This window comes from Emydura macquarii, unplaced genomic scaffold (assembly GCF_026122565.2).
Source record: "Emydura macquarii macquarii isolate MOO-44397 ecotype Brisbane River unplaced genomic scaffold, CSIRO-AGI_Emac_v2 contig_2422, whole genome shotgun sequence".
Taxonomy (NCBI): domain Eukaryota; kingdom Metazoa; phylum Chordata; order Testudines; family Chelidae; genus Emydura; species Emydura macquarii.
This window is the reverse complement of record NW_027132559.1, coordinates 982,648-1,004,028: the sequence shown is the minus strand read 5'-3', so window position 1 is coordinate 1,004,028 and position 21,381 is coordinate 982,648. Positions and strand designations below refer to the sequence as shown.

Sequence of the window (21,381 nt, the reverse complement as noted above, 5' to 3'; positions counted from 1 at the left end):
ATTATCAATAGTTTTGAAAGAGCCCTATCTGTCCTCATGATAGGGGGACTGCTGCACCTGGAAGTTGCTGTTGTCACTGGAAATAGTGACAGAGGGTGACTTTGGCTGGGAGCTATTGCTTTGTGGGACAAAATGCCCCTCTCAAGACATTTTGTAAAAAAAAAAAAAAATCAGCTGAGCCCACTTCTGCAAGGTGAAGATTAACATACTCAGCAATTTGTAGGAAGCACTTAACTTCTCTCCCAGCTCAAGGCTAATGACACTGTGGAAAAAAATTGAAGGGTAGCAGCAGGAGAAATGCATATATTAGAGTAGACTATCACCAGCTGTGAGCCAGATTCTGCCACCCTTAGCTGAGTAATGCCTTAGTCCTCCATTCATTTCAGTGGGACTACTGCTGGTAAGATACTATTCAACAGCAAGGGTAGCAGAATCTAGCCCTACATTTTTACTTCAAGCAGTTAGCTAGCAATAGAAAGCTGTTACTGGCAGAGACCTTTAGTTGAAGAGTATTGCTACACAGAGTTACCACTGGTTAGCTAATTTAGTCAGCACTGTTTCATGGTGGATCTTGGAAGAAACTATACACCCTACTATCCAGTAGGGTAGAATAAATAGCTTAGCACTGACACAAAAGGATTTAGTTAGTATTTAATTAGTCTTCAATACACTTAGGATACGTTGAGGAGGTCAGTTAGACACGAAACAGCTTGTTTTTTAAATTTAAAAATGTACCTGTATACCAGTTTCTGCAAAGCTTTAGTATCCACAGTGTGTGTCCTGTAAATAATCCCTGTCACATGTTTAACACACTCAGCTCTGCACCACTGGGAGGCACTTTCTTTGATTAAAAGGTATGGGTGTTTAAAAAGGAAAAACATCTGCCATTTTTGCTTTCTAAACAGAATAAAAAGTAAGGATCTAATCCTGCAACCCTTGCTCACATAAATAATCCTTATTCATGTGAGCAAATCCATGTGTGTCAATGGGCTTACTCATGAGTGAGGGCTGCAGAGTTAGCCTCTAAATCTGTGCAAACAGAAAGCCTTCATCATTCTTTTGAGTCTGTTCCCAGAACTCTAAATAAGCACCATTATGAAATAGGTATCAGCTGGATAAACACTATAGAAGTGAATATTTGAACCTTTCTGACTCAGACCTCTTGATGTCTGAGCTCCAGGGACCAAATGAAAAGCTTAGGCAGTGTCTGTGTGCACAGAGCTCTTTTCTAAAGTGACCTTTGTAAGAGATAATGGAGTATGAATTACCCCCACGTATATATTTTCAGCATCCAGATCTTATCAAATGTAATTTGCTACTCAGACTTTATACAACTGATCCTAGTGTGCCACGCTAATGCACAAGCAGCACCATACATCCATATTTGCCAAGATGCCTTTGTAGATCTTGCTCCAGTTTATAAAAAATTAATCTTTGAGATGTGGAAATTCAGCAGCCAAGTGGGATGCCTGGTTTGTTTGTGCTCAGATTGTTATTCTGCATCATAACCATGTCACAGCCGGGCTGACATCGGAGTTCCAGGAACAAACTGAAAAGTCTGAATGTGCTTTTGTGCAAAGAGCCCTTTTTCTAAGGAATTTAAAAGATTCTAAGCATCTGTATTAATAAATTGATATCCTTGGGGGATTTGATGAAACATGCTTGTCAGAAATCACGTAGCAGACTGAAGAAATGTTCGCAGCAGGCAGATAGATAGATCTGTGGCTTGTTAATTGTACACGGCATGATACGAGCTTGCTGATGTGATAGATGTTTGTGCTTTTACTGAAAAATCTTCCCAAGTGAAAGCAAAGAGCTCTTAAGATCAGAAAAAGGCACATGAAAATAAATCTATCAGTCTCGAAAACACTGAATGTTCAAACAAACCTTTTTCTGATATGAGTGGAGTTCACATACGTACAAGCCTAGATAATCTAGCTAATGCCTCTGTAACCTCTGCCTGTAAATTACTGATTGGGGAAAATGCATACTGGAAATCAACTGGGAAAAAATGTGCACTGTAACAAGTCCTCTAACAGGCTTCAGGGAATTAGCAGTGCTGACTAGTAGTGATGCTGGTACATAGCTGCTGGAGTTGTGCCTTTCTCTATATGCTTCAGGTGACAGGAGTGACAAAGCAAATGTTCATTTAGCGGATAACAGCGATGTCCATCTTCATCATTGAGTTCCATCCCACAATCCTACAAAGAGACCAGAGTGGCTATTTAAATGTATATTTGCTTTATAAGATGCAAGAACCAACTAGTATCTGACGCCTGAATTTAAAGGAGATCAATTCCCTGATAAGGACACAAGCTCTTACACTGCTGACAGCTCTTTCAAAATAAGCCCGTAGTACCTAGATTTGTCATGGGCAGGAAAGCATCCATCATAAGCATCTGTAAAACTTAATTTCCAGCACAGTAATGTTAATCTGGTTTTGTAGTATGTCTTTATTACTTAGCTCTTATGGTAAGTTATGTTCCTATATGACTTAAATATACCAACATTTTCTTAAAATCTCCAGGCTGAATTCACTATTGTCTTACTCCATTTAAGTCAATGGAGTTACACCAGTGTAAAACTGGTCACCTGAATCAGTTCCTCCATTGCTATTGCTAGTGATGAGATACGGGTGTTTAGATGATCACTGTGTCACCTAAACCTGCTCAGAAGTCTAGACAACATGGAGAACATGCCTGTTCCTTCTGGAGCCCTGTCTAAATGAATGCTCCCATTATGAGAGCTGCGCCAAACCTGTAAAGTCAAAAGCGAAGGAAAATTAACCTCGAGACCATGAATTTCCAGCTAGTACACTACATCAGTTTGGATATATCCTTGGAAACCTTTGTCCCTGGACACATTATGTTGGACATATTTGAGCAGTTAATAACTGCAGTAGGAACTTAACATGAGGTTATAGTTGCTGATCTGCTGAGTTCCCAAGATACCTGTGTAGTTTGTTTCTTTTTAAAATAGTATTTTTTCACATTGCCCTTAGAAAGATGTTGACCCACCTCACAGTGATAACATTCCACATGGTAATCCTTGTCCATAGACACAACCCGAATCGTCTCATCGGACCCCTGAAGTATTAAAGCAAAAGATACGTTAAACAGACAGGAGATTAAAGGAGAATGTGACACGGGCTCTGTAAATTTCTTCCTGCAACAATGTGGATATTGAACAAATGCATGTGGACCTCTGGGAGAAAATCTCACATAAAGCCTGCCATCTGCAGATACGCTTTCAGCAAAGCTTCATCACCAATCTACTGCAGGCATCTCCAGAAAACTGAACATCAGAGACTAAAGAAAGATTTCTGCTGGCTAGGTCAATCCCAAATGGATATAGCAAGAAGTATGTGAAATCCTTCAATATTTCACATTTCTGAGAAAGTGTCAGCATTTTTAACTGATTCTACCAAAAGACTTAAATTAACAAGATTATTATTACTTAAGAACTCGATTCTCCCCCCCCCCCGAACACTCTTCTTTGTATTAACTAAGGGAGAAGTTAGTCTGACCTACCAGTTAGCAGCAATGAAATCTCGCAGAAGGTGAAAAAAGTAGACTAACTAGTGGTAGGAAATTGAACTATCAAGCAAGTCTCGAACTTTGTTCTTTAACGTTGAGCGAACAGAGCCTGAGATTCCTGTGAAGGCAGCTCTCATGAGGAAGCAGTGTACTGCTCTTATGAGCCATGAAAACATTTGATCTGACAGAGACTTAAGCGTGAAGGGGAAAATGGCATGATCCTAAGGATCCCCATGGAAGCAATGGAGTAAGAACTGTAAGCAATGGCAAAAAAGGTTCTTACCTCAGTTGGCAGAATGGGATGTCCACATGCTGCACATTTTGGAGCTAAAACTCTACAAGAGCAAAGAGAAATTAAAGTTACGCACATATCATCCGTATGAAAAAGGCTTGAATGTTCTGACTGAGAGGTAATCTGCAAGGATAGTGGTGTGAAGAGCTTTTAATTCCAAGTGTTTGTTAGTTCATTTTTTAATCAAATTGGATAGCACCATATCTCCCTCATATTGGTTTGAATGGTTACACAACCTGCAGCAAACATTACTTACTGAGGAAGAAATAAATCCCAGGGCCAGTCTACAATATGTTTATATATCCAGGTCATGGAGCATCTGGACCCTGGAGTTTATCAATGAATATTGTACACGATCCATTAAAAATGTTGTTTATGCCTGTTACATCCTGATGTGACCGATAGAGACTGCTCTGATCTGAGAAGCTTCACAATGTATTAGTAGAGTGTCAGCTCTTCTACAATTAAGGTAGAGAATTGCTTCTGTTTAAAGGTAGTCCAGATGTATGAAAATTTCATAGTCTGGCCCTAGGATTTACTTTTTCATCTACAAGTACTATTTCCTGCAAATTACTCAACCATTCAGGGGTAGATTTCAGGTGGAAGAAGTCCCTGAAAGAGCAGCGAATCCCTATTATAGAAGGACTAGGAACTACGAATAGGGTAGTGTTGCACCATCTGTCTGGAAATAACAAAAGTGGCAATTGTTAAAAATGGTTACTTAGAGAGGTGGAAGTGGGGACAAGGAAAGTTAGACGCAGGGATAGTCCATACACAGCCATATTAAAAGACCTGGGGCCCAATTACATTGCAGTGAAGCAGGATCAAGCTTTGTGTAGTGTTTTGGGTAGGTGTAATCATTTCAAGTGCAAGGGGGTATGAATTACTTTATAACAACAGTAACTTCTATAAGAAATTAAAACCTTATCTTAAGTGCACCGTAAAACAATTCCTATGGAGCACTTGAGAGCAGGATTATTGTATATTTCAATACCTTACTTGATCATTAGAGGAAACAGGCAGCAAAATGGAGCCGGTGGATGGCTCAAAATGCATGTCAGCTAGTTAGGTCTAATATTCCACTTAGCAGCTATGACAGTGGCCATTTAATTTCCCTAGATAGTACATTATTAGTAAGTTGAAAGAAGATTTTTTATGATACATCATTTGTTTAATTAACTAACTGAATAAAGATGTGGATACTAAGCTCCACCTCCCACACACACATGTTCAGCACTAACATATTCATCATATTTAGCTCTTACAAGCCAGAGTCAGACCCTGATGTATATGAGTGTAACTTCCACTGGCTTCAAAGGGACTTACCTGCTTACTTCAGGGCTGATTTTGTTCTTACTCCTTTAAAGCACTTTACAAACAAACTAATTGAATCTCACAATGCCCCTGAGAGACAGGTGACTATTAACCCCATCTGCAAAATGAATGTAAGTGACTTACCGAAGGGTACAGAGGAAGTCAGTGGCAGAATGAAGGGAAGAGGTCAGGAGTTCCTACCTTCCAGTCCCATGCTCATCCCACTAGTACATACGTCCTCATTATTTTGAAGGTTAAATTAGAGGGTTTCTGACTAAGTTTATTTAGCTGTTTACTTTGTTCTTACTTGTGGTAATCTCTGACACAGTAGATTTTGTTTTCAGTGTCTACAGTGAATGGCACTCCATCCAGACATTCATTACAGATCACACAACGGAAGCAGCCTGGATGGTATGATTTCCCTAGAGCCTGCAGGATCTGTAATAAACCAAAGACAGGAGAGAGCTCATGAACAGGCACTGAAAGATGAGAGTATAGCAGTAGGACCACCTGACCAGGATGTTGATGGTGACTGAAATGTTAAGGGAGATTTGATAGGTGACAAAAACAGAAAACGCAATAATAACGGGGGTTTCAACTATCCCCATATTGATTGGGTACATGTCACTTCAGGATGGGATGCAGAGATAAAATTGCTAGTCATCATTAATGACTTTCTTGGAGCAGCTAGTCGGCGAAAGGCAATTCTTGATTTCATCACAAGTAGTGCACCGGATCTGGTCCAAGAAGTTAATATAGCTGAACCGTTTGGTAATAGCGACCATAATGTAATTAAATTTAACATCCTAATAGGAGAGAAAACACCAAAGAAACCCACTACTGTGGCATTTAACTTCAAAAAGGGGAACTACACAAAAATGAGGAAGCTAATTAAATGGAAATGAAAAGAAATAGTCACAAAAGTGAAATGCCTGCAAGCCGCATGGAAACTTTTAAAAAACAGCATAGTAGAGGCTCAGATTAAATGTATAATCCAAATAAAACAGTAAGAGGAACACAAAAATGCCACCATGGCTAACCAGAGTAAAAGAGGTGTTTGTAGGGGGAAAAACACTTAAAGATTAGAAGTCATAGTCTGCTGAGGAAAATAGAAAGAAATATAAACTCTGGCAAGTCAAGTGTAAAGGTATAATTAGGCAGGCCATAAAACAATTTGAAGAGAAAAAGACAAAAACTAACAGCAAAAAAAATTTTTTTAAAGTACATCAGAAGCAGGAAGCCCGCCAAACAATCAGTGGGGCCACTGGTGGATCAAGGTGCTAAACGAGCACTCAAGGAAGACAAGGCCATTGTAGAGAAGTTAAATGAGTTCCTTACATCAGTGTTCACTGCAGAGGATGTGAAGGAAGTTCCCACTCCTGAGCCATTCTTTTTAGGTGACAAATCTGAGAAACTGTCCCAGATTGAGGTGTCAGTAGAGGAGATTTTGGAATAAATTGATAAATTAAATAGTAATAAGTCACCAGGACCAGAGGTATTCACCCAAGAATTCAAACATGACTCTGCAGAACTAACAACTGTGGTATGTAACTTATTGTTTAAATCAGCCTTTATACCAGAGGAATGGAGGATAGCTAACGTAATGCCAATTTTTAAAAAAGGCTACAGAGGCAATCTTGGCAATTACAGGCTGGTAAAGCCTAACTTCAGTACCAGACAAATTGGTTGAAACTACAGTAAAAAACAGAATTATCAGACACAGAGATGAATTCTATGTTGAGGAAGGGTCAACATGGCTTTTGTAAAGGGAAATCATGCCTCACCAATCTACTAGAATTATTTGAGGGGATCAGACAAACATGTGGACAATGGTTATAGCATAGTTGGACTTTCAGAAAGTTTTTGACAAGGTCCTTCACCAAAGGCACTGAAGCAAAATAAGCAGTCATGGGATAAGAGGAAAGGTCCTCTCTTGGATCAGTAACTTGTTAAAAGACAGGAAACAAAGGTAGGAATAAATGGTCAGTTTTCTTAGTGGAGAGAAGTAAACAGCAGAGTCCCGCAAGGATCTGTACTGGGACGACTGCTGTTCAACATAACATACATAAAAGAGATAAACAAAAAGGTGACAAAGTTTTCAGATGATACAAAATTATTCAAAATAGTTAAGTTCAAAGCAGACTGTGAAGAATTACAAAGGGATCTCACAAAACTGGGTGACTGGGCAACAAAATGGCAGATGAAATTCAATGTTGATAAACGCAAAGAACTGCACACTGGAAAACATAATCCCAACTATACGTACAAAACAATTAGCTGTTACCACTCAAGAAAGAGATCTTGGAGTCATTGTTAATAATCCTCCAAAAACATCTGCTCAATGTGCAGCAGCAGTCAAAAAGGCTAACATTCTGTTAGGAACCATTAGGAAAGGGATAGTGTAATAAGGAGGCGTGGCCTCCCTTAGAGGCTGAAGTACACCACCTAGTGGGCAGAACTGGTGGGCATCACAACCCACCTTCCAGAAGCCCAGGGGCGGGACAGGAAGGAGAAGTATAAAAGCCAGGTACTGCAGCTCAATCACGGGAGAGCTGCTGCTGTCTCTCACTCATTGCGGGTGTAGGAAGCCAGAATGAATCCCTGCTGCACTGCGGACTGGCCAGACCTGCTGGAAGTGCCCGACCATGTGGACGCCAAGGAGCTGCTGGGACTGCTGCTTGCAGTGTATCCAGGGGAGATGGAGGACAACCCCATGCTGCAGGTACACTACAAAGGGGGTGTAGGAAGTAGCTGACTACAGTCCAGCTGTGTTCCTGCCTGAATACCGGTGGGCATGTTTTGTCTGGAGCCCCGCTGACCCAGTGCCGGAACACTCTGCCACTGTGAGGGCCCTGGACTGAGACCTGGAGGAGTAGAGTGGGGCTGGATTCCCCTGCCCCTCACCCCTAGTGTGGCCAACTCCACCCACTAGGCCGGGAGATCTACATACATGCTCATCCCTGCCTGAGCCCCTAACCTGTGTAGGCACTCACCCCTGCCTAAGAACCCTAACTGTTTGCTGCCTCGCCCTGCCAGAGGGCCCAGGCTTCTAGACTCCTTTGGGACTGCCTGGTCGCAGGCCAGCACCTTGACTATTTGCTGCCCCGCCCTTCCAGACTTCTCCTACCATGCAGACTACGAGGAGGCGTGGCCTCCCGCAGAGGCTGACGCCGAGGGACCACCACGCCTCGTTACAGACAGAAGATATAACAATGCCACTATATAAATCCATAGTGAGCCCACACCTGGAATACTGAGTGCAGTTCTGGTTGCCCCATCTCAAAAATGCTATACTGGAATTAGAAAAAGTACAGAGAAAGGCAACAAAAATAATTAGGGATATGGAAACTGTTCTATAGGAAAAGAGATTAAAAAGACCGGGACTCTTCAATTTGGGAAAGAGATAACTAAGGGGAGATATGATAGATGTCTATAAAATCGGGAACGTGGCAAAAGAGAATAAGGAAATATGATTAGCCCTTTCACATAACACAAGAACCAGGGGTCACTCAATGAAATTAATAGGCAGCGGGTTTAAAACAAACATAAGGAAGTACTTCTTCACATAATGCACGTTCCACAAGTTGACTTTGTTGCCAGGGGATGTTGTGAAGACCAAAAGTTTAACTGGGTTCAAAAAAGAATTAGATAAGTTCATGGAGGATAAGACCATCAAGGGCTATTAGCTCACATTGTCAGGGAAGCATCCCCATGCTCTGGGTGTCCCTAAATATCTGACTGCCAGAAGCTGGGACTGGATGACAGAGGATGGATCACTTGATAAATTGCCCTGTTCTGTTCATTCCCTCTGAAGCAACTGGCACCAGCCACTGTCAGAAGACAGGATACTGGGCTAGATGGACCATTGGCTTGCCCCAGTATGGCCATTCTACTGTGCTTATGAAAATATACTTATGACATTGCATCAGACAATTGTACAGTGTCAGCGGAAGTATTATGTCCTGTTTTAGTAATCTCTTTATCAGAATAATTTAGCAGCGCTAAAAATGGTCCAAAGAACAGCTGGATCTACATAGAACAAGAAATTCCAAGGACTAGGATTGTTTAGCTTGGAAAGATGAGTTAACAGGGGCTAGATTTACATATTCAAAATTACAAAAGTCTCGGGGGAAAAGTGACTGGTTTTTTCCTTTAAATCCTGTCCAAAACTTAAGGCTATGGGGACACCACATAATTAAAGAACAGGAAAATACAGAGTCAACAAAAGGAAATACCTCTTTACACTCTTCTGCAAGAGGCTGAGACAAATGTAGCAACGGGAGGACCGGCACAGCAGCAGATATCATGGGCCAGTCCCCAGCCCACCAAAGCCTTACCTGCCCCTGCTCAATCCGCCGCAGGGAGCTGTGCTCTCAGCAGTGGGCGAGGACAGGATCATCAATAAACTGCCATCAAGTTTACAAGAAGTCCAAGTCAGTATGTTTTTAAATATCCTGCTTCTCAAAGCAAAGTTCATTTGAACAGACACTGAAAACATATCTGTGTAACAAACACCAACGGGTGCTAGTTTTGGTCTCTTGCAATGACAAGCCAAAGGATTAGGGTTCTTTTGCAAGTCTTGTGCACATCACACCACTTAAACTAACAGACCAAATAAGGTAATCCTATATATGAATTTCTTTTGCTCTGGAGGCCTTATTCTAAAACACTGGGTTTCTTTCCTGAAGCAAGCATCACTTACCATGTCCATTATCAAATGACCACAAATGAAACACCTGTCAGCTGACTGCTGGAAACCAGAGTACTGCAAGGAGAAAAAACTGGCTTAACATTTTACAAGACTGGGTAACACACACATTTTGTACAATGAGGAGTGATGTGCCTTAGTCTACTCAGCACTCTGTAATGAAGCAAAGCTTTCTTTTGTTTTTTTCTGAACAACAAATATTGAGTAGGCCCTCATTGAAAATCTGGCCCTGCAACTTTGAGATATTCTAAAGTTATGGGAATTTACCTCTTAACACTAGGTGCTATTTTAAGTTTAAATTTCATTTAACATATGTGGGCAAATCCCAGATGTGCACATGCAAATTGGGGATCTGCTGGTAACACATGTGCTTATCTGACCATGTGTGCGCACAAATCAGTTATTTATTATACATATACCTCTCATATTTGTATGTGTAGGTTAGGTGTACATAGATAGATGCTGGCCTAACTTGAAAATCTGGCCCACAATGTCACTAGTTTGTAAATGTAAAATTGGAGAACCAAATTCTACCTTCAGTTACACTGGTATAAATGTGATCCACTGAAGTCGGTGGCGCTCTCAGCTTAATGCTGGTATAACTCAGAATAGAATTTGGCCCAGAGGATTGTTTCTGCCAAGAACTGAACATATGGACGTGATTTTCCATTACACTATGGCCACTTTTACACCCCTGGCACCAAATGTAATACACATCCACTTTCAGGCTGCTTTACACAGACTGACTGGTAGAAAGGGAGCATCACAGCCCCACCAAATATTTTAAAATATATTTAGACTTTTTATTTTTCAGTACCTGGATTATTATTGTTTTTAAATTACATGGGAGAGAGAGAGCTGACTCCTCTTTTCCCCACTAACAATCGCTGGGGTTGATCAATAAGAGGACACTTGGGGGGGGGGGGGGGGGAGGGAGGGGGAATGAATTCACTCACTGGCTAACAAACTCACAAACAAAACAAATCACACTTCTAAAAGTTTTAAGACTGTAAGACATCCATAGACTAATGCTTCAATAACTTATTTTTCATGGTCTTTTTTTCTTTACATGCTGTTTTTTCAATGACATCTCCTGGACTCCAGGAACTGGCTGTCCCTCTGCCTTGAGTCCAAGGCAAATCCAAATGGGCTAGGTGGGTTTTCTGCCATTTCTGGATTCAAGGGCTATTGCTGCATTTCTATGCCACCCAGATATGCCTACATAGGGACCACCACTCCATAAATAATTAGAGGGGCCACTTCTAGCGACACAGTTCAGACCAGTACCCAAATTAAGGGTCTGGTCCCAAGCCCATTGATGTCAATGGACTTTGTAATGGGCCCTAAATGTGCCACTTCCACACCCTGTGAAAGAATAGCAGAAGCCTTAATGTTGTTTCAAGCCGTTATGCACTGCACCTAAATCAGATAGATATTTAATAAATATTTTTAAGCACAGCTTGATCTACTCTGTGCACAGCATTTAAGGGTATCTCATCTCTCAGAAATGCCCACTCAGAGAAAGTTGATAGGACAGGAAAAATCAATTCCCTCACTCGTTTCTCTCTATCCCTCTATCATTCCCCATCCCCACCATGTCTGAACACACAACCCAACCCTTTTCCGATGAATGCCGCTTGTTGCCATTCTCTTTTGGCGAAATGTCAGCTGTATGAGTCTGTGAATTGCTTCCATTATAGTTTCTCTGAGTCACAGCATGCAAGTTGCAATGGGAGATGCACAGGGCAGCAATGCACTCACCAGAAAATCTTCTTCACAGAACACCTTTCCGTTAACAAAATAAAAGGCTTTTCCTCTGAGTTTTCGACCTAGGGAGAAACATAGGGAGAGAGGGAAAAAAAGGTCAGCAGATGGAGGGGGAAATAAAAAAAACAAACTCACTCCCAAAAGCTGGTAACAGAGATGCATTTAGGGCAAGGACTGTCTTTTTGTTCTGTGTTTATGCAGCACCTAGCACAATGGGGGGCACTAGTTCTTGACTAGAGCTCCTAGGTGCTATGGTTCTGGTAATAATCATAATAAAGCCACAAAATAATGTCTCCCACACTCATCTCTGAAATGGATTGAGAGAGGGAGTTCAAAGATCCTGCATGGAGCAGCAGGGATATTTTGCTCATTTACTCTGCAGGCCACCGCTGGTGGGTCATTAGGTAAATAAGGGTTTGTGCGCAGGGGTTACCTTTATTTCTTTAAATTTCCCACCAGTGCTGCTCCACCAGTGGGAGCTCTTCTTTAGGTGGACAAAGCCCTGGCAGCTGGTGGCATTTTAAGCACCACATCATCTGGACCTGCTCTGAGTAATTAGACACCACAACGGCTAAATACCTCTGATTAGACTGTTAGAACGCCCATTCTTGCTACTGCTGCTGGTGCTAGCAACAGTGTGATTTCCCCACACTCCAGGGGAAAAAGAGCTTTTTTGGTGTTAGGTTTTAGAGTGCCTCTTGTGTCTCTTTACAAGCCACTTTCCCCATTAAGGCTTTGAAGCTATTATCTAAAGAAGCAGTTAATCTGATTGTGTATCTGGCTGAGGTAAAATATTACAAAACCTGCTGCCTGCAGCAAATTCCAAAGAGGAACTGTGCAGCCAGCATTCCTGATTAGAACGTACAGGGCCAGAGTCTGATTTCAGGCATGTACATGGAAGCTCGGTAAGGAAAAAAGTATAATTCTAGGAGCGGAATGTACAACATCCCATTTGAGACATTGCACATGCAAATATTGTCAAAGAAAAACAAACTGACACATTATTGTATGTTGCTGTGTTTAGACTGTAAGCTCCTTGGGGCAGGATTTATATGTTCCTCTAGGTTCTGCACAGCATGAAGCACATTGTTGGTGCTCACCAAATAATAATGCCACTCTCTGTTAACGTATATCGAATTAACGAAAGAAAACAACAGAATGAAGCAATTTAAGTGAAGTGTAATCCGTCATATGGACACTAGAGGGAGCTTTCAGACAGGCCAGAAAACACTATGTACTACTAGTTAGGAAATCAAATGCTTGTACAGAATTCAGGTGAAATCCTGGCCCTAGTAAAAGGGTCCATGGGAGTTTTGCCAATAACTTCAATTGGGCCAAGATTTCACCCTTTGCCTTTAGTGCTCAATCTGGGTATTAAGCAACAAGAAGGGCAAAGAATATTGCAGCTAAATTTCTTGAAAAATCAGCCATAGTTTGCACATGCAGCTGCCAATTTTGTAAGCAGCATAGAGAGGTAATAAGTGCATTAGCTTAGGGACTAGCTATGATACAAGAACCACCATGTAATAAACAGGGTTCTTCTTCCACACTTAAGGACAACTATTTTAGACTAGGTTTTAATTGCCAGTGGGATCGCAAAGCACAGCTTGATACCCACATTAGGGATTGATATTCAAGCCCAGGTCTTAGCCTTAGCCTAAAGCACCGTTCTGCAAGGTCAAATAGTTTCAGACAGCCTCCACAGGAAAACGGACATTGTGTTTCCAAACCCCTCTGGGTAGTAGCTTGTCAAACTGCAGTGTTTGGGGGGGAGGGGTGTACACACACAACACACATTTCTGTGCACGAACACGGGTTTGCGCTTTTGGCATAAGCAGAACTTACTGATGCAGCCCCATAGGCCCACTCTGACAATTTGACTCTCCAAATCAACAAGCACAGAGCATACAAACATATGCACTACCGCAGGCTTCAAGGCCCTTGAAAGTTGCAATACATATAGCATGGGACATTAAGAAACAATGGCACGTCAAGGCATTGCTATGATGCCTTAACACACAGTCTTTGTTGACAGGAGGACCACTCCACTGATAACCCACACCTTCTTGGGGTGTTAACGCTCTCCCTGCGTACAGCACTAACAGATGCACACGCTGCACAAACATCTGCACAGGACAGAAGAATACCCACTGTAGCTTCAGGCTGCCTTGCAGAGGTGCATTGGGATGAAAAAGATGGCACAGGGAGCTCCTTTACTCCCTAGTCTATTCTTGCAAGAAGCATCCATAACGCTGCTGGTAGAGCACAAGGAAAAGAAGGGGCCAGCATGGCCTCTGAAGCTGCACAAGATGGGGAGGAGGGGACAGAGAAGCTGTTTAAGAGGAGATTTGGTCCTGGCCCCTCCAGTTCAGAGAGGGCAGCACTAGGGGGAGCACACACTACATCAATTGCGCATGTGCAGCAAGAATCACAGTTCAGTGTGCTCTCTCCCACTCCTTGGCTGCATTTTGCATTAAGTCTCTTTCCAAGCTGCTCCAGCGCTGAAGGCACTTCCCCCCCCTCCATACACGCCACAGGTTCTAAGAACAATTAGCTACTCCATCATTTTTAAAACATTCTCAATAAATCACGAATCTTTCTAAGCGAACCTAAACTGAGCAAAAGAATACAGAACAGCAGCCCAGGCCTACAATCTTCCATCAGCCCAATGAGACCCCAGGGAGAAGGATGGCATAATGCTTTTGTCTACACAGGCTGGAACCCAAATAACTAAATGGGTTTTAATCTACACCACATGCTATGTTGGTGCAAGTCAGCATGTGGACACCCTTATTTCAGAACAAAAATGCCGTTTCTGTTCAACTCAGGTTGATATTTTACTGAGGCCTGGTCTACATGGCCATCAACTTACTCACATTGCCATACCGCCACATCTCGACTGCACTGCATCGATGGGAGAAGCCCTCCAGTTGACACAACCTTACTCTTTTCAGGATCGATTGAGAGGGTCTCTGCAGCCCACTCAATCAATCCCGCTGCATCAATCCCTCCAGCCTCGGCAGTGTAGACATACTCTGAGTTAAGCAAAATCAAAGCAGAACACTGATTCCATGATGAGAGTGTCCACACACAGTCTTATACGGAAATAAGACAAGGTGCAGATTACAACCCATTCAGTCATTTGGGTGTAGATCTGTCCTACATGGTCACTCATTTTGATAGAGGCTTTGGTCTGTGGGGCGACGGGAAGGAATGGAATAGAGCTGTAATGAGACAATACTACAGCTATTAATGATTATTTAGAATGAGATTGCCAAGTAGCTTCACGAGAAATTTAACAAGAGGTCAAAACATGAAGTCCTTACTCAGAAAAATTGCCCGCCGATTTCAACAGGAGTTTTGCCAGAGTATAGGTGTCAAGGTTTAGACCTAGATAGCTTATTTAAAAACAAGAACTAAAACATTCAACTTAAAAAAAATTAAAACGTTACAAGCTAGCACACACCATTCAGCAAAACAGGCAGGTGTTCAATGATGTTCTTTCTATAAGTGATGTATCTCTATAAAGACAGCGTGGGGAGGAAAAGAGGCAGAAGGGGGGGGAGAGAGAGAGAGAGAGAGAGAGAGAAGGCAGTAAGGCTATGCCTGTTTTTGGATGAAGGTCCTGACTGGTGTGCTAGCAGTACCCATTTCAACAGAGGGACACAGGTTGGATTGCTGCCACAGTCATTCTTTGACGATGACAAAACGCATTTTACAGGCATCATGCACTGTGTGTATTCTTAACCCCCTGACATTAGCAGTCAAGATTTATTATAAGCAATCCCCCGTGGGGTGGTCACAGTTAATGTTCTGTGTCAATGTTTTCTTTATAAACTCATTTAGCCGCATGATAAACCCCTTTGGAAGGTATTTATAATTCAGCTGTCAAAATTTCAAGTGGATAGATGCATAGAAGGTGCTACTGCCACGAACGCTTTAAAGGAAAATAAATCTTTTTTTTTTTTTTTTAGCTCCTCTCTCACCTCACATCTGACAGAAATTTAAAGTGAAATTTTTCAGAAGTGACCACATATATTGCACCCCCAAGAATGTCCATGCAGCCATTGCATACACAGAAACACACACAAATCAGGGAACTGCATATGCAAACAGGACAGACTATCTATTTACAGACTTCTATTGCTCCCATCAAAAGATCTGAGCCCCGCACAAATATTAATGGATTTATCCTCACAACATCCCATTTATCCCCATTTTATAGATGCAGAGAAAATTACTTCCTCAGCATCACACAGGAAATCTGTGGCAGATCTAAGAATTGAAATATGTTCGGTCCTATGCCAGTGCCTTAAACCATAAGGCTACCCATCCTCCCTATTACTTGTTTTATGTATACAAGTATAGGACTGCAACAGATGCATGTGCATTTTTTCCAGGCGCCAAGAGACATCGCAGACACACCAGAAACAGACAGAACTTGTGTGTCCACATTTGAAAATTTGACTCATTTCTTAGAAGACTCTTATTTTATTTTACTGGGTCAATGTGTTGGGGTCCATATGTAGCAAGAATACAACGCAAACTTCAAATAAAGCAAAGCCTTTCAAAAAAGTTATACTCGGGGGTCCTGATCGTGTACCTCAGTAGAAGGATCTGCCTGAGTACAAGCCCCACAAAAGTCATTTCAGCCAGTGGTAGGACCAGGGACTTATATGCAACATCTTAAAATGGACATCGGATCAGGGGCTCAGAAGGCTGGATGCCATTTTTCATTCTAATTTTTTCTTTTAAAAATTCATGTCTTACATCCTGTTGAAATTACATTGGTATCAATGCTGATGTGAGGTCCTTGCTTACCCATCAGAATGTTTAATTCATGGGCTGTCACTCCAAGACCTAAACACTGTAATGATCTGCGGTTTGAGCTGCTGGCTCCTGGCAATATGTCACCATCTCTTCACTCTACAGTCAGCTGCTCTGTTATTGGCCAAAATGTAAGCAATTAAAATATTTTCACACCTCTACCATCCCATCTCTGATAGTCATTACAGGATTTCTCAGTCCTTCCCATGATGAAGGCTTTGATCCTCATACCTCTACATATCCAGCACTCCTATCTAGGATATCTAATCCATTTAGCGATGGGTGAGTTCAGGGTTCCATTTTTTTTTTCCCAACAAAAGGGTTTATTTCCGGTTACAAATAGATAAAATTACAAGAGTATTTTCAAGTGGTTTAAAAAGTGAATATTACAGTGTCTCAGGCTTTCAAGGTAAGGTCTGGGAAGGTTTCTCTTGCTGAACTCTAATAAAAAGCAGCCACAGAGTTAAATATGTCCAGCTGTCTGAGGGGCGTCTGCTTGCAGGACCTGGCAGGCATCTTAACCCAGGTGAGGGAATGTCTGATGCAGATTTACTTGAGCTGATCAGGCAGTTTCTTCTCAGAAATGCCTATCCTTATGCCTCAGGACTCTTTTGAAGACATATATACCAATAGCACTTAACATGTAAATTGTCCGGTCTCTCTCTCTCATTATATCACTTGGCTACCCTGTAAAAGTTGCAAAACTTTGTCTGTATACTCAGAAAACATCTGAGTCAGCAAAAAATAAAAGTGGGAGAAAGGGGTCTGATGCTTCTGAACACAAACTTGCCCTCCTGCTGGAGTATATGTGAAGTGAACGGCAGGTAAGGTCTAATTACAACCACAGGTGTAAGCAGCAAAGGCAGGAAACCACAGTCAACCACCTGACCATAAATAAAGCCTCTCCTCTGCTTAGGGCAGATCTCTGCAATAAGCTCCCCAGCTCCACTTTATTTATTTTTAACAGACCCATACACCATATATGCCAGTAGCATCAAAGTTTATAGATAAGGCAAACTGGGAACAGACAGCATTACAAACTGCAGAATCCCTGCTTAGGCACCTTTTTGTACACAACACTCAAGTCTCTCTTCACTCCACTAGAGAGATGTTCTGTCCTCCCACACAGCAAAGATACAGTGGACCATGACTGTAATTCAACACTTAAGGCTGTTTACACAGTTTCCATTATCTGCTTGACTGACACCAGCGGTGCTCTAACTTTCTTTGTGGGGGAAGGAGGGAGAGTACAATAGGTACTTTTTTTTTTTTTTTTTTTTTAAACTAAGGTTGAATGGAAACACTTTGATTTATTAGAGATCCATTTTTGCCTATCCTGAAGGTGTGTGAAGGTCTCAGTTAATATTGAAACTGTAGCTAGAAAATATATAAATATTCTCAAACTTTTAAAGACAATTCCTACCCAATGAACCTTATGACAGGGATAAGTTTGTAGACAATATCTACTTTAAACGTATATTAGAAAAATATAATTATTTAAAATAAAAATTAGACATCAGAAAACCTGGAGATATTCAATTAAAGGTTCCAATCTCAGCTTTTATTTCCCCCTAACTATATCTCATATATAGTGAGTCAAAAGCAGATCACTAACCCTCCCTCCATATACCCACCCCACCGCACACTTCAGAAAACTCTGCACACTAGCCTGTAAGCTTTAAACCCAACCATTACTCATGGGCTGAATACCCAGCCTTCTCATACCCTGAAAGTATGTGTGTATTACTCTGTACGTAAAGACCACATCAAGCCAAGGACTTGTATATCACACACCTTATCAATAATGCTCTGAAGTACATCTATACCTCCAACAGGCCAAATGGACGGGAGCAGGTTATATCATCATACAACAAAAGCTGTACTTCTGTGATTCATCTGCTACGTTTTGGGTGGCATGTGACGGGAATCCCTTGCCAGGAGGCAGAGAGAGTCAGAGGCAGCTTAAGCTGGGGCTGGAACATCTACTGATTTTTCCCCCCAGACTATTTCTGATATTATTTGAATTTCTGTGGTCTTCGGAGCTTCTTTTTGGTTTTTGTTAGATTACGTACCATTAAGTTTTTGCTTTGATAATTTCATTAAAGAGGTTCCTTGATGGAGAGGTTCATTGATGCTTAAAACTTCACCCTGTGGAGACTAGTACATTTCTCACAACTGGAAGTTAATTTGGTGATCTTTTATGGTCAGATTCAGCCCTGGTATAAGCCAAAGCTGAATTTGGTTCTAGTAGCCTAGTTCAGTGGTTCTCAACCAGGGGTATGTGTACCACTCCGGGAACACAGAGGTTTTCCAAGGGGTACATTACCTCATCTAGATATTTACCTAGTTTCATAACAGGCTACATAAAAAGCACTAGCGAAGTCAGTATAAACTAAAATTTCATATGACTTGTTATACTACTCTATATACTTATGCACTGAAACGTACATACAGTATTTATAGTCCAATTGATTTATTTTATAATTATATGGCAAGAATGAGAAAGTAAGCAATTTTTCAGTAATAGTGTGCTGTGATACTTTTGTATTTTTATGTCTGATTTTGTAAAGCAAGTAGTTTAAGTGAGGTGAAAGTTAGGGGTACGCAAGACAAATCAGGCTCCTGAAAGGAGTACAGTAGTCTGGAAAGGTTGAGAGTTGCTGGCCTAGCTGACATCTGTCCGCATTTAAAAAAAAGGAAACCCACACATAAATTTGGTACCATTGGCAGTATGCTCAAGAGAGGCCCAGCACTGGATGGCCAGGGATGTCAGTCTATGATTACATGAACTGGCAGACTAAGGAAGCTTACTATGTTACAACTAAACAATAATTATTTGTGTCACCTAGAGATCCCACACAAGACCAAGGCCTCATTGCACGAGGTGCTGTAGATGCAGTAGTGAGATAGCTTGAAATTAGATAGACAGGCCAGTGATTCTAACTTAGTGCTAGAAGCCGTCCGCCTTTCACAAAGATTATGTTCATTCCAGGTTTTAAAGAGGTAAACATTAAGGGTCAAATTCTGCCATTTGATAAAGACACACTACTCCTGTTCATTTTCAATAGATCAGATTTCTGACCCTCATTTTGGATTTCTACCTTAGTCTACTATCTGAACATCTCTCCACCTCACTACCCCATAATTAGTTCTCTATTTTTGACTTCTTTCCTCTCCTACAATTTCCTTCATAGTCATTTCTTGTGCTTCCTTTTCAGTTTTTTTGCCTTCATATTTCCTCTGAGGACCTCAGAGCTCATACAGCTCAAAATACGAGAACCAAATGTTCTAAAAAGTGTCAGAAATGTTAGTGTGGTACCACAGCTAGAAGGGTCTGTGGTCCTATAAACCTATAACCACATCAAACTTGTGGCACATCAGGGTTTTAAAAAGCATTAAACTGATGCAGTAGGTTAGAGGGACACTGTTTAGTTAACACACACACACACACACACACACACACACACACACACACACACACACTCTCTCTCTCTCTCCCTCCCCCCCCCCCCACCTATTATCTGGAAAACCCCTTTTTTTTTTGGTCTTCAGCACACAGCACAAACTATGTGTGCATAGGTATTTTTCATATCACCGGGAGTAACTACTGCAAAGAAACTGCCTAGCAGGCTGAATGGTTAATGTTTAACCAACTGATGACAGAGAATGTTTGGTCTACAGACTAAAAACAACAAGCAAGCAAACACCATGAACATTCAGGAAATGGTTGTATTTTTGACATACCTGCACAAGTTTAATGTAAGGCAGACCTGTATACGGAACAGGCAAAAAAAAAAAAAAAGCCTGACCAAAGGCTTATGGGCTTTATTCACTAAAACCCATTCTGTCTGGATGCATGTTTTGTACCAAACAATGAAATAAATATGATAGTTTGTGGCAAACTAATTCATCATTATAAATCTGTTGGTTTTATCTCAAAGCCAAATTTTCTCCATACCATACCAGTGTCTCAGATAAAGTCGCTGATTTTTTTCTGCCAGCTGAACGCTGTAATGCGTACATAGCCCCATCCAACAAACTGCTCTCCCACATCATTTCTCACTCATCACACTGTCTGTTTATCAGGAAACAGAGGACTTAGTAAAATCAGCACAGTGAAATATCTTAGGTCTATTCTTTTCTCAGTAAAACCCTCTGAGTCTTCCATGTCTGGGAAACCAAAGAAGCATTTGGGCAGAAATCCAGCCAGGAACAAAATTAGAGATCATTGCTAAAATGAAACAAGTGAGACAGCAAATACAATTTATTTTAGTGCAGAGATCCAGTGTTCCATCAGAGCATAATTTTAGGGCTGAGACCATGAACAATCTGGACTTCTCGATGACAGTTTGTACTGGAGGTTGTCCAAGATGAACTCCACTTGACCTTACAGACACAGTCTAGCTTCTTTCTGTTCCGAGAGAAACCAGCATCTCCACATATGCTGTTCAAACACATTTTGTTTGCAGCTGGACAGACAATGTGGTCCCGCCAAACATTTATTTTACTGGCACTTGAAAGTTTCCTACAATCTACCACAGCGGTACAGTATATTATGGTGCACAGACAGCGTGCAGGAAGGCATACATTATCCCTGTCTTGATGACAGAGCTATACTTCTTTAATCTGAATTGTGGTCAACAGACTGAATGACAGACAGAAATAGTTTAATCTGCACCATTATACCCCAAGGACCAAAACGGGGGGGGAAGAAGAACCCTTATAGGTACATTTCACCAATAACCACATGGCAAGACAGAACAACCATCTGCAAGATCAATTAAGAGAGAGCAATCCACAGAGGCCTGTTTCAAAAACGGAATTCAGCAAAACATGTGTGAACCCAGAAACCCAAGGATACTCACAAAACATACAGCTAGGGGGGAAAACGCGACACTCGCCACTCCAACATGTGAGCACACTAAGAAAGTTACTAA

The 21,381-nt window shown here is 41.4% G+C and overlaps 1 protein-coding gene across 2 annotated transcripts in view; it reads right to left on the bottom strand.

Annotated features, from left to right (window-relative positions):
• Positions 1–636: 636 nt before the first annotated feature.
• LIMD1 (LIM domain containing 1) overlaps positions 637–21,381 on the bottom strand; it is a 42,377-nt gene continuing 21,632 nt past the window's right edge. Inside the window, exons 4-9 of one of the 2 annotated variants that reach the window (XM_067561731.1) lie at positions 11,612–11,679; positions 9,845–9,907; positions 5,450–5,580; positions 3,820–3,871; positions 3,018–3,086; positions 637–2,201 (exon numbers count right to left, since the gene is read on the bottom strand). In XM_067561731.1, coding sequence (XP_067417832.1) covers positions 2,064–2,201; positions 3,018–3,086; positions 3,820–3,871; positions 5,450–5,580; positions 9,845–9,907; positions 11,612–11,679 — 521 coding nt within the window. In that variant the 3' untranslated portion in view covers positions 637–2,063. Of the gene's footprint in view, positions 2,202–3,017; positions 3,087–3,819; positions 3,872–5,449; positions 5,581–9,479; positions 9,549–9,844; positions 9,908–11,611; positions 11,680–21,381 lie in introns of those variants that run through there. The other variant, XM_067561732.1, reaches the window with a different exon arrangement.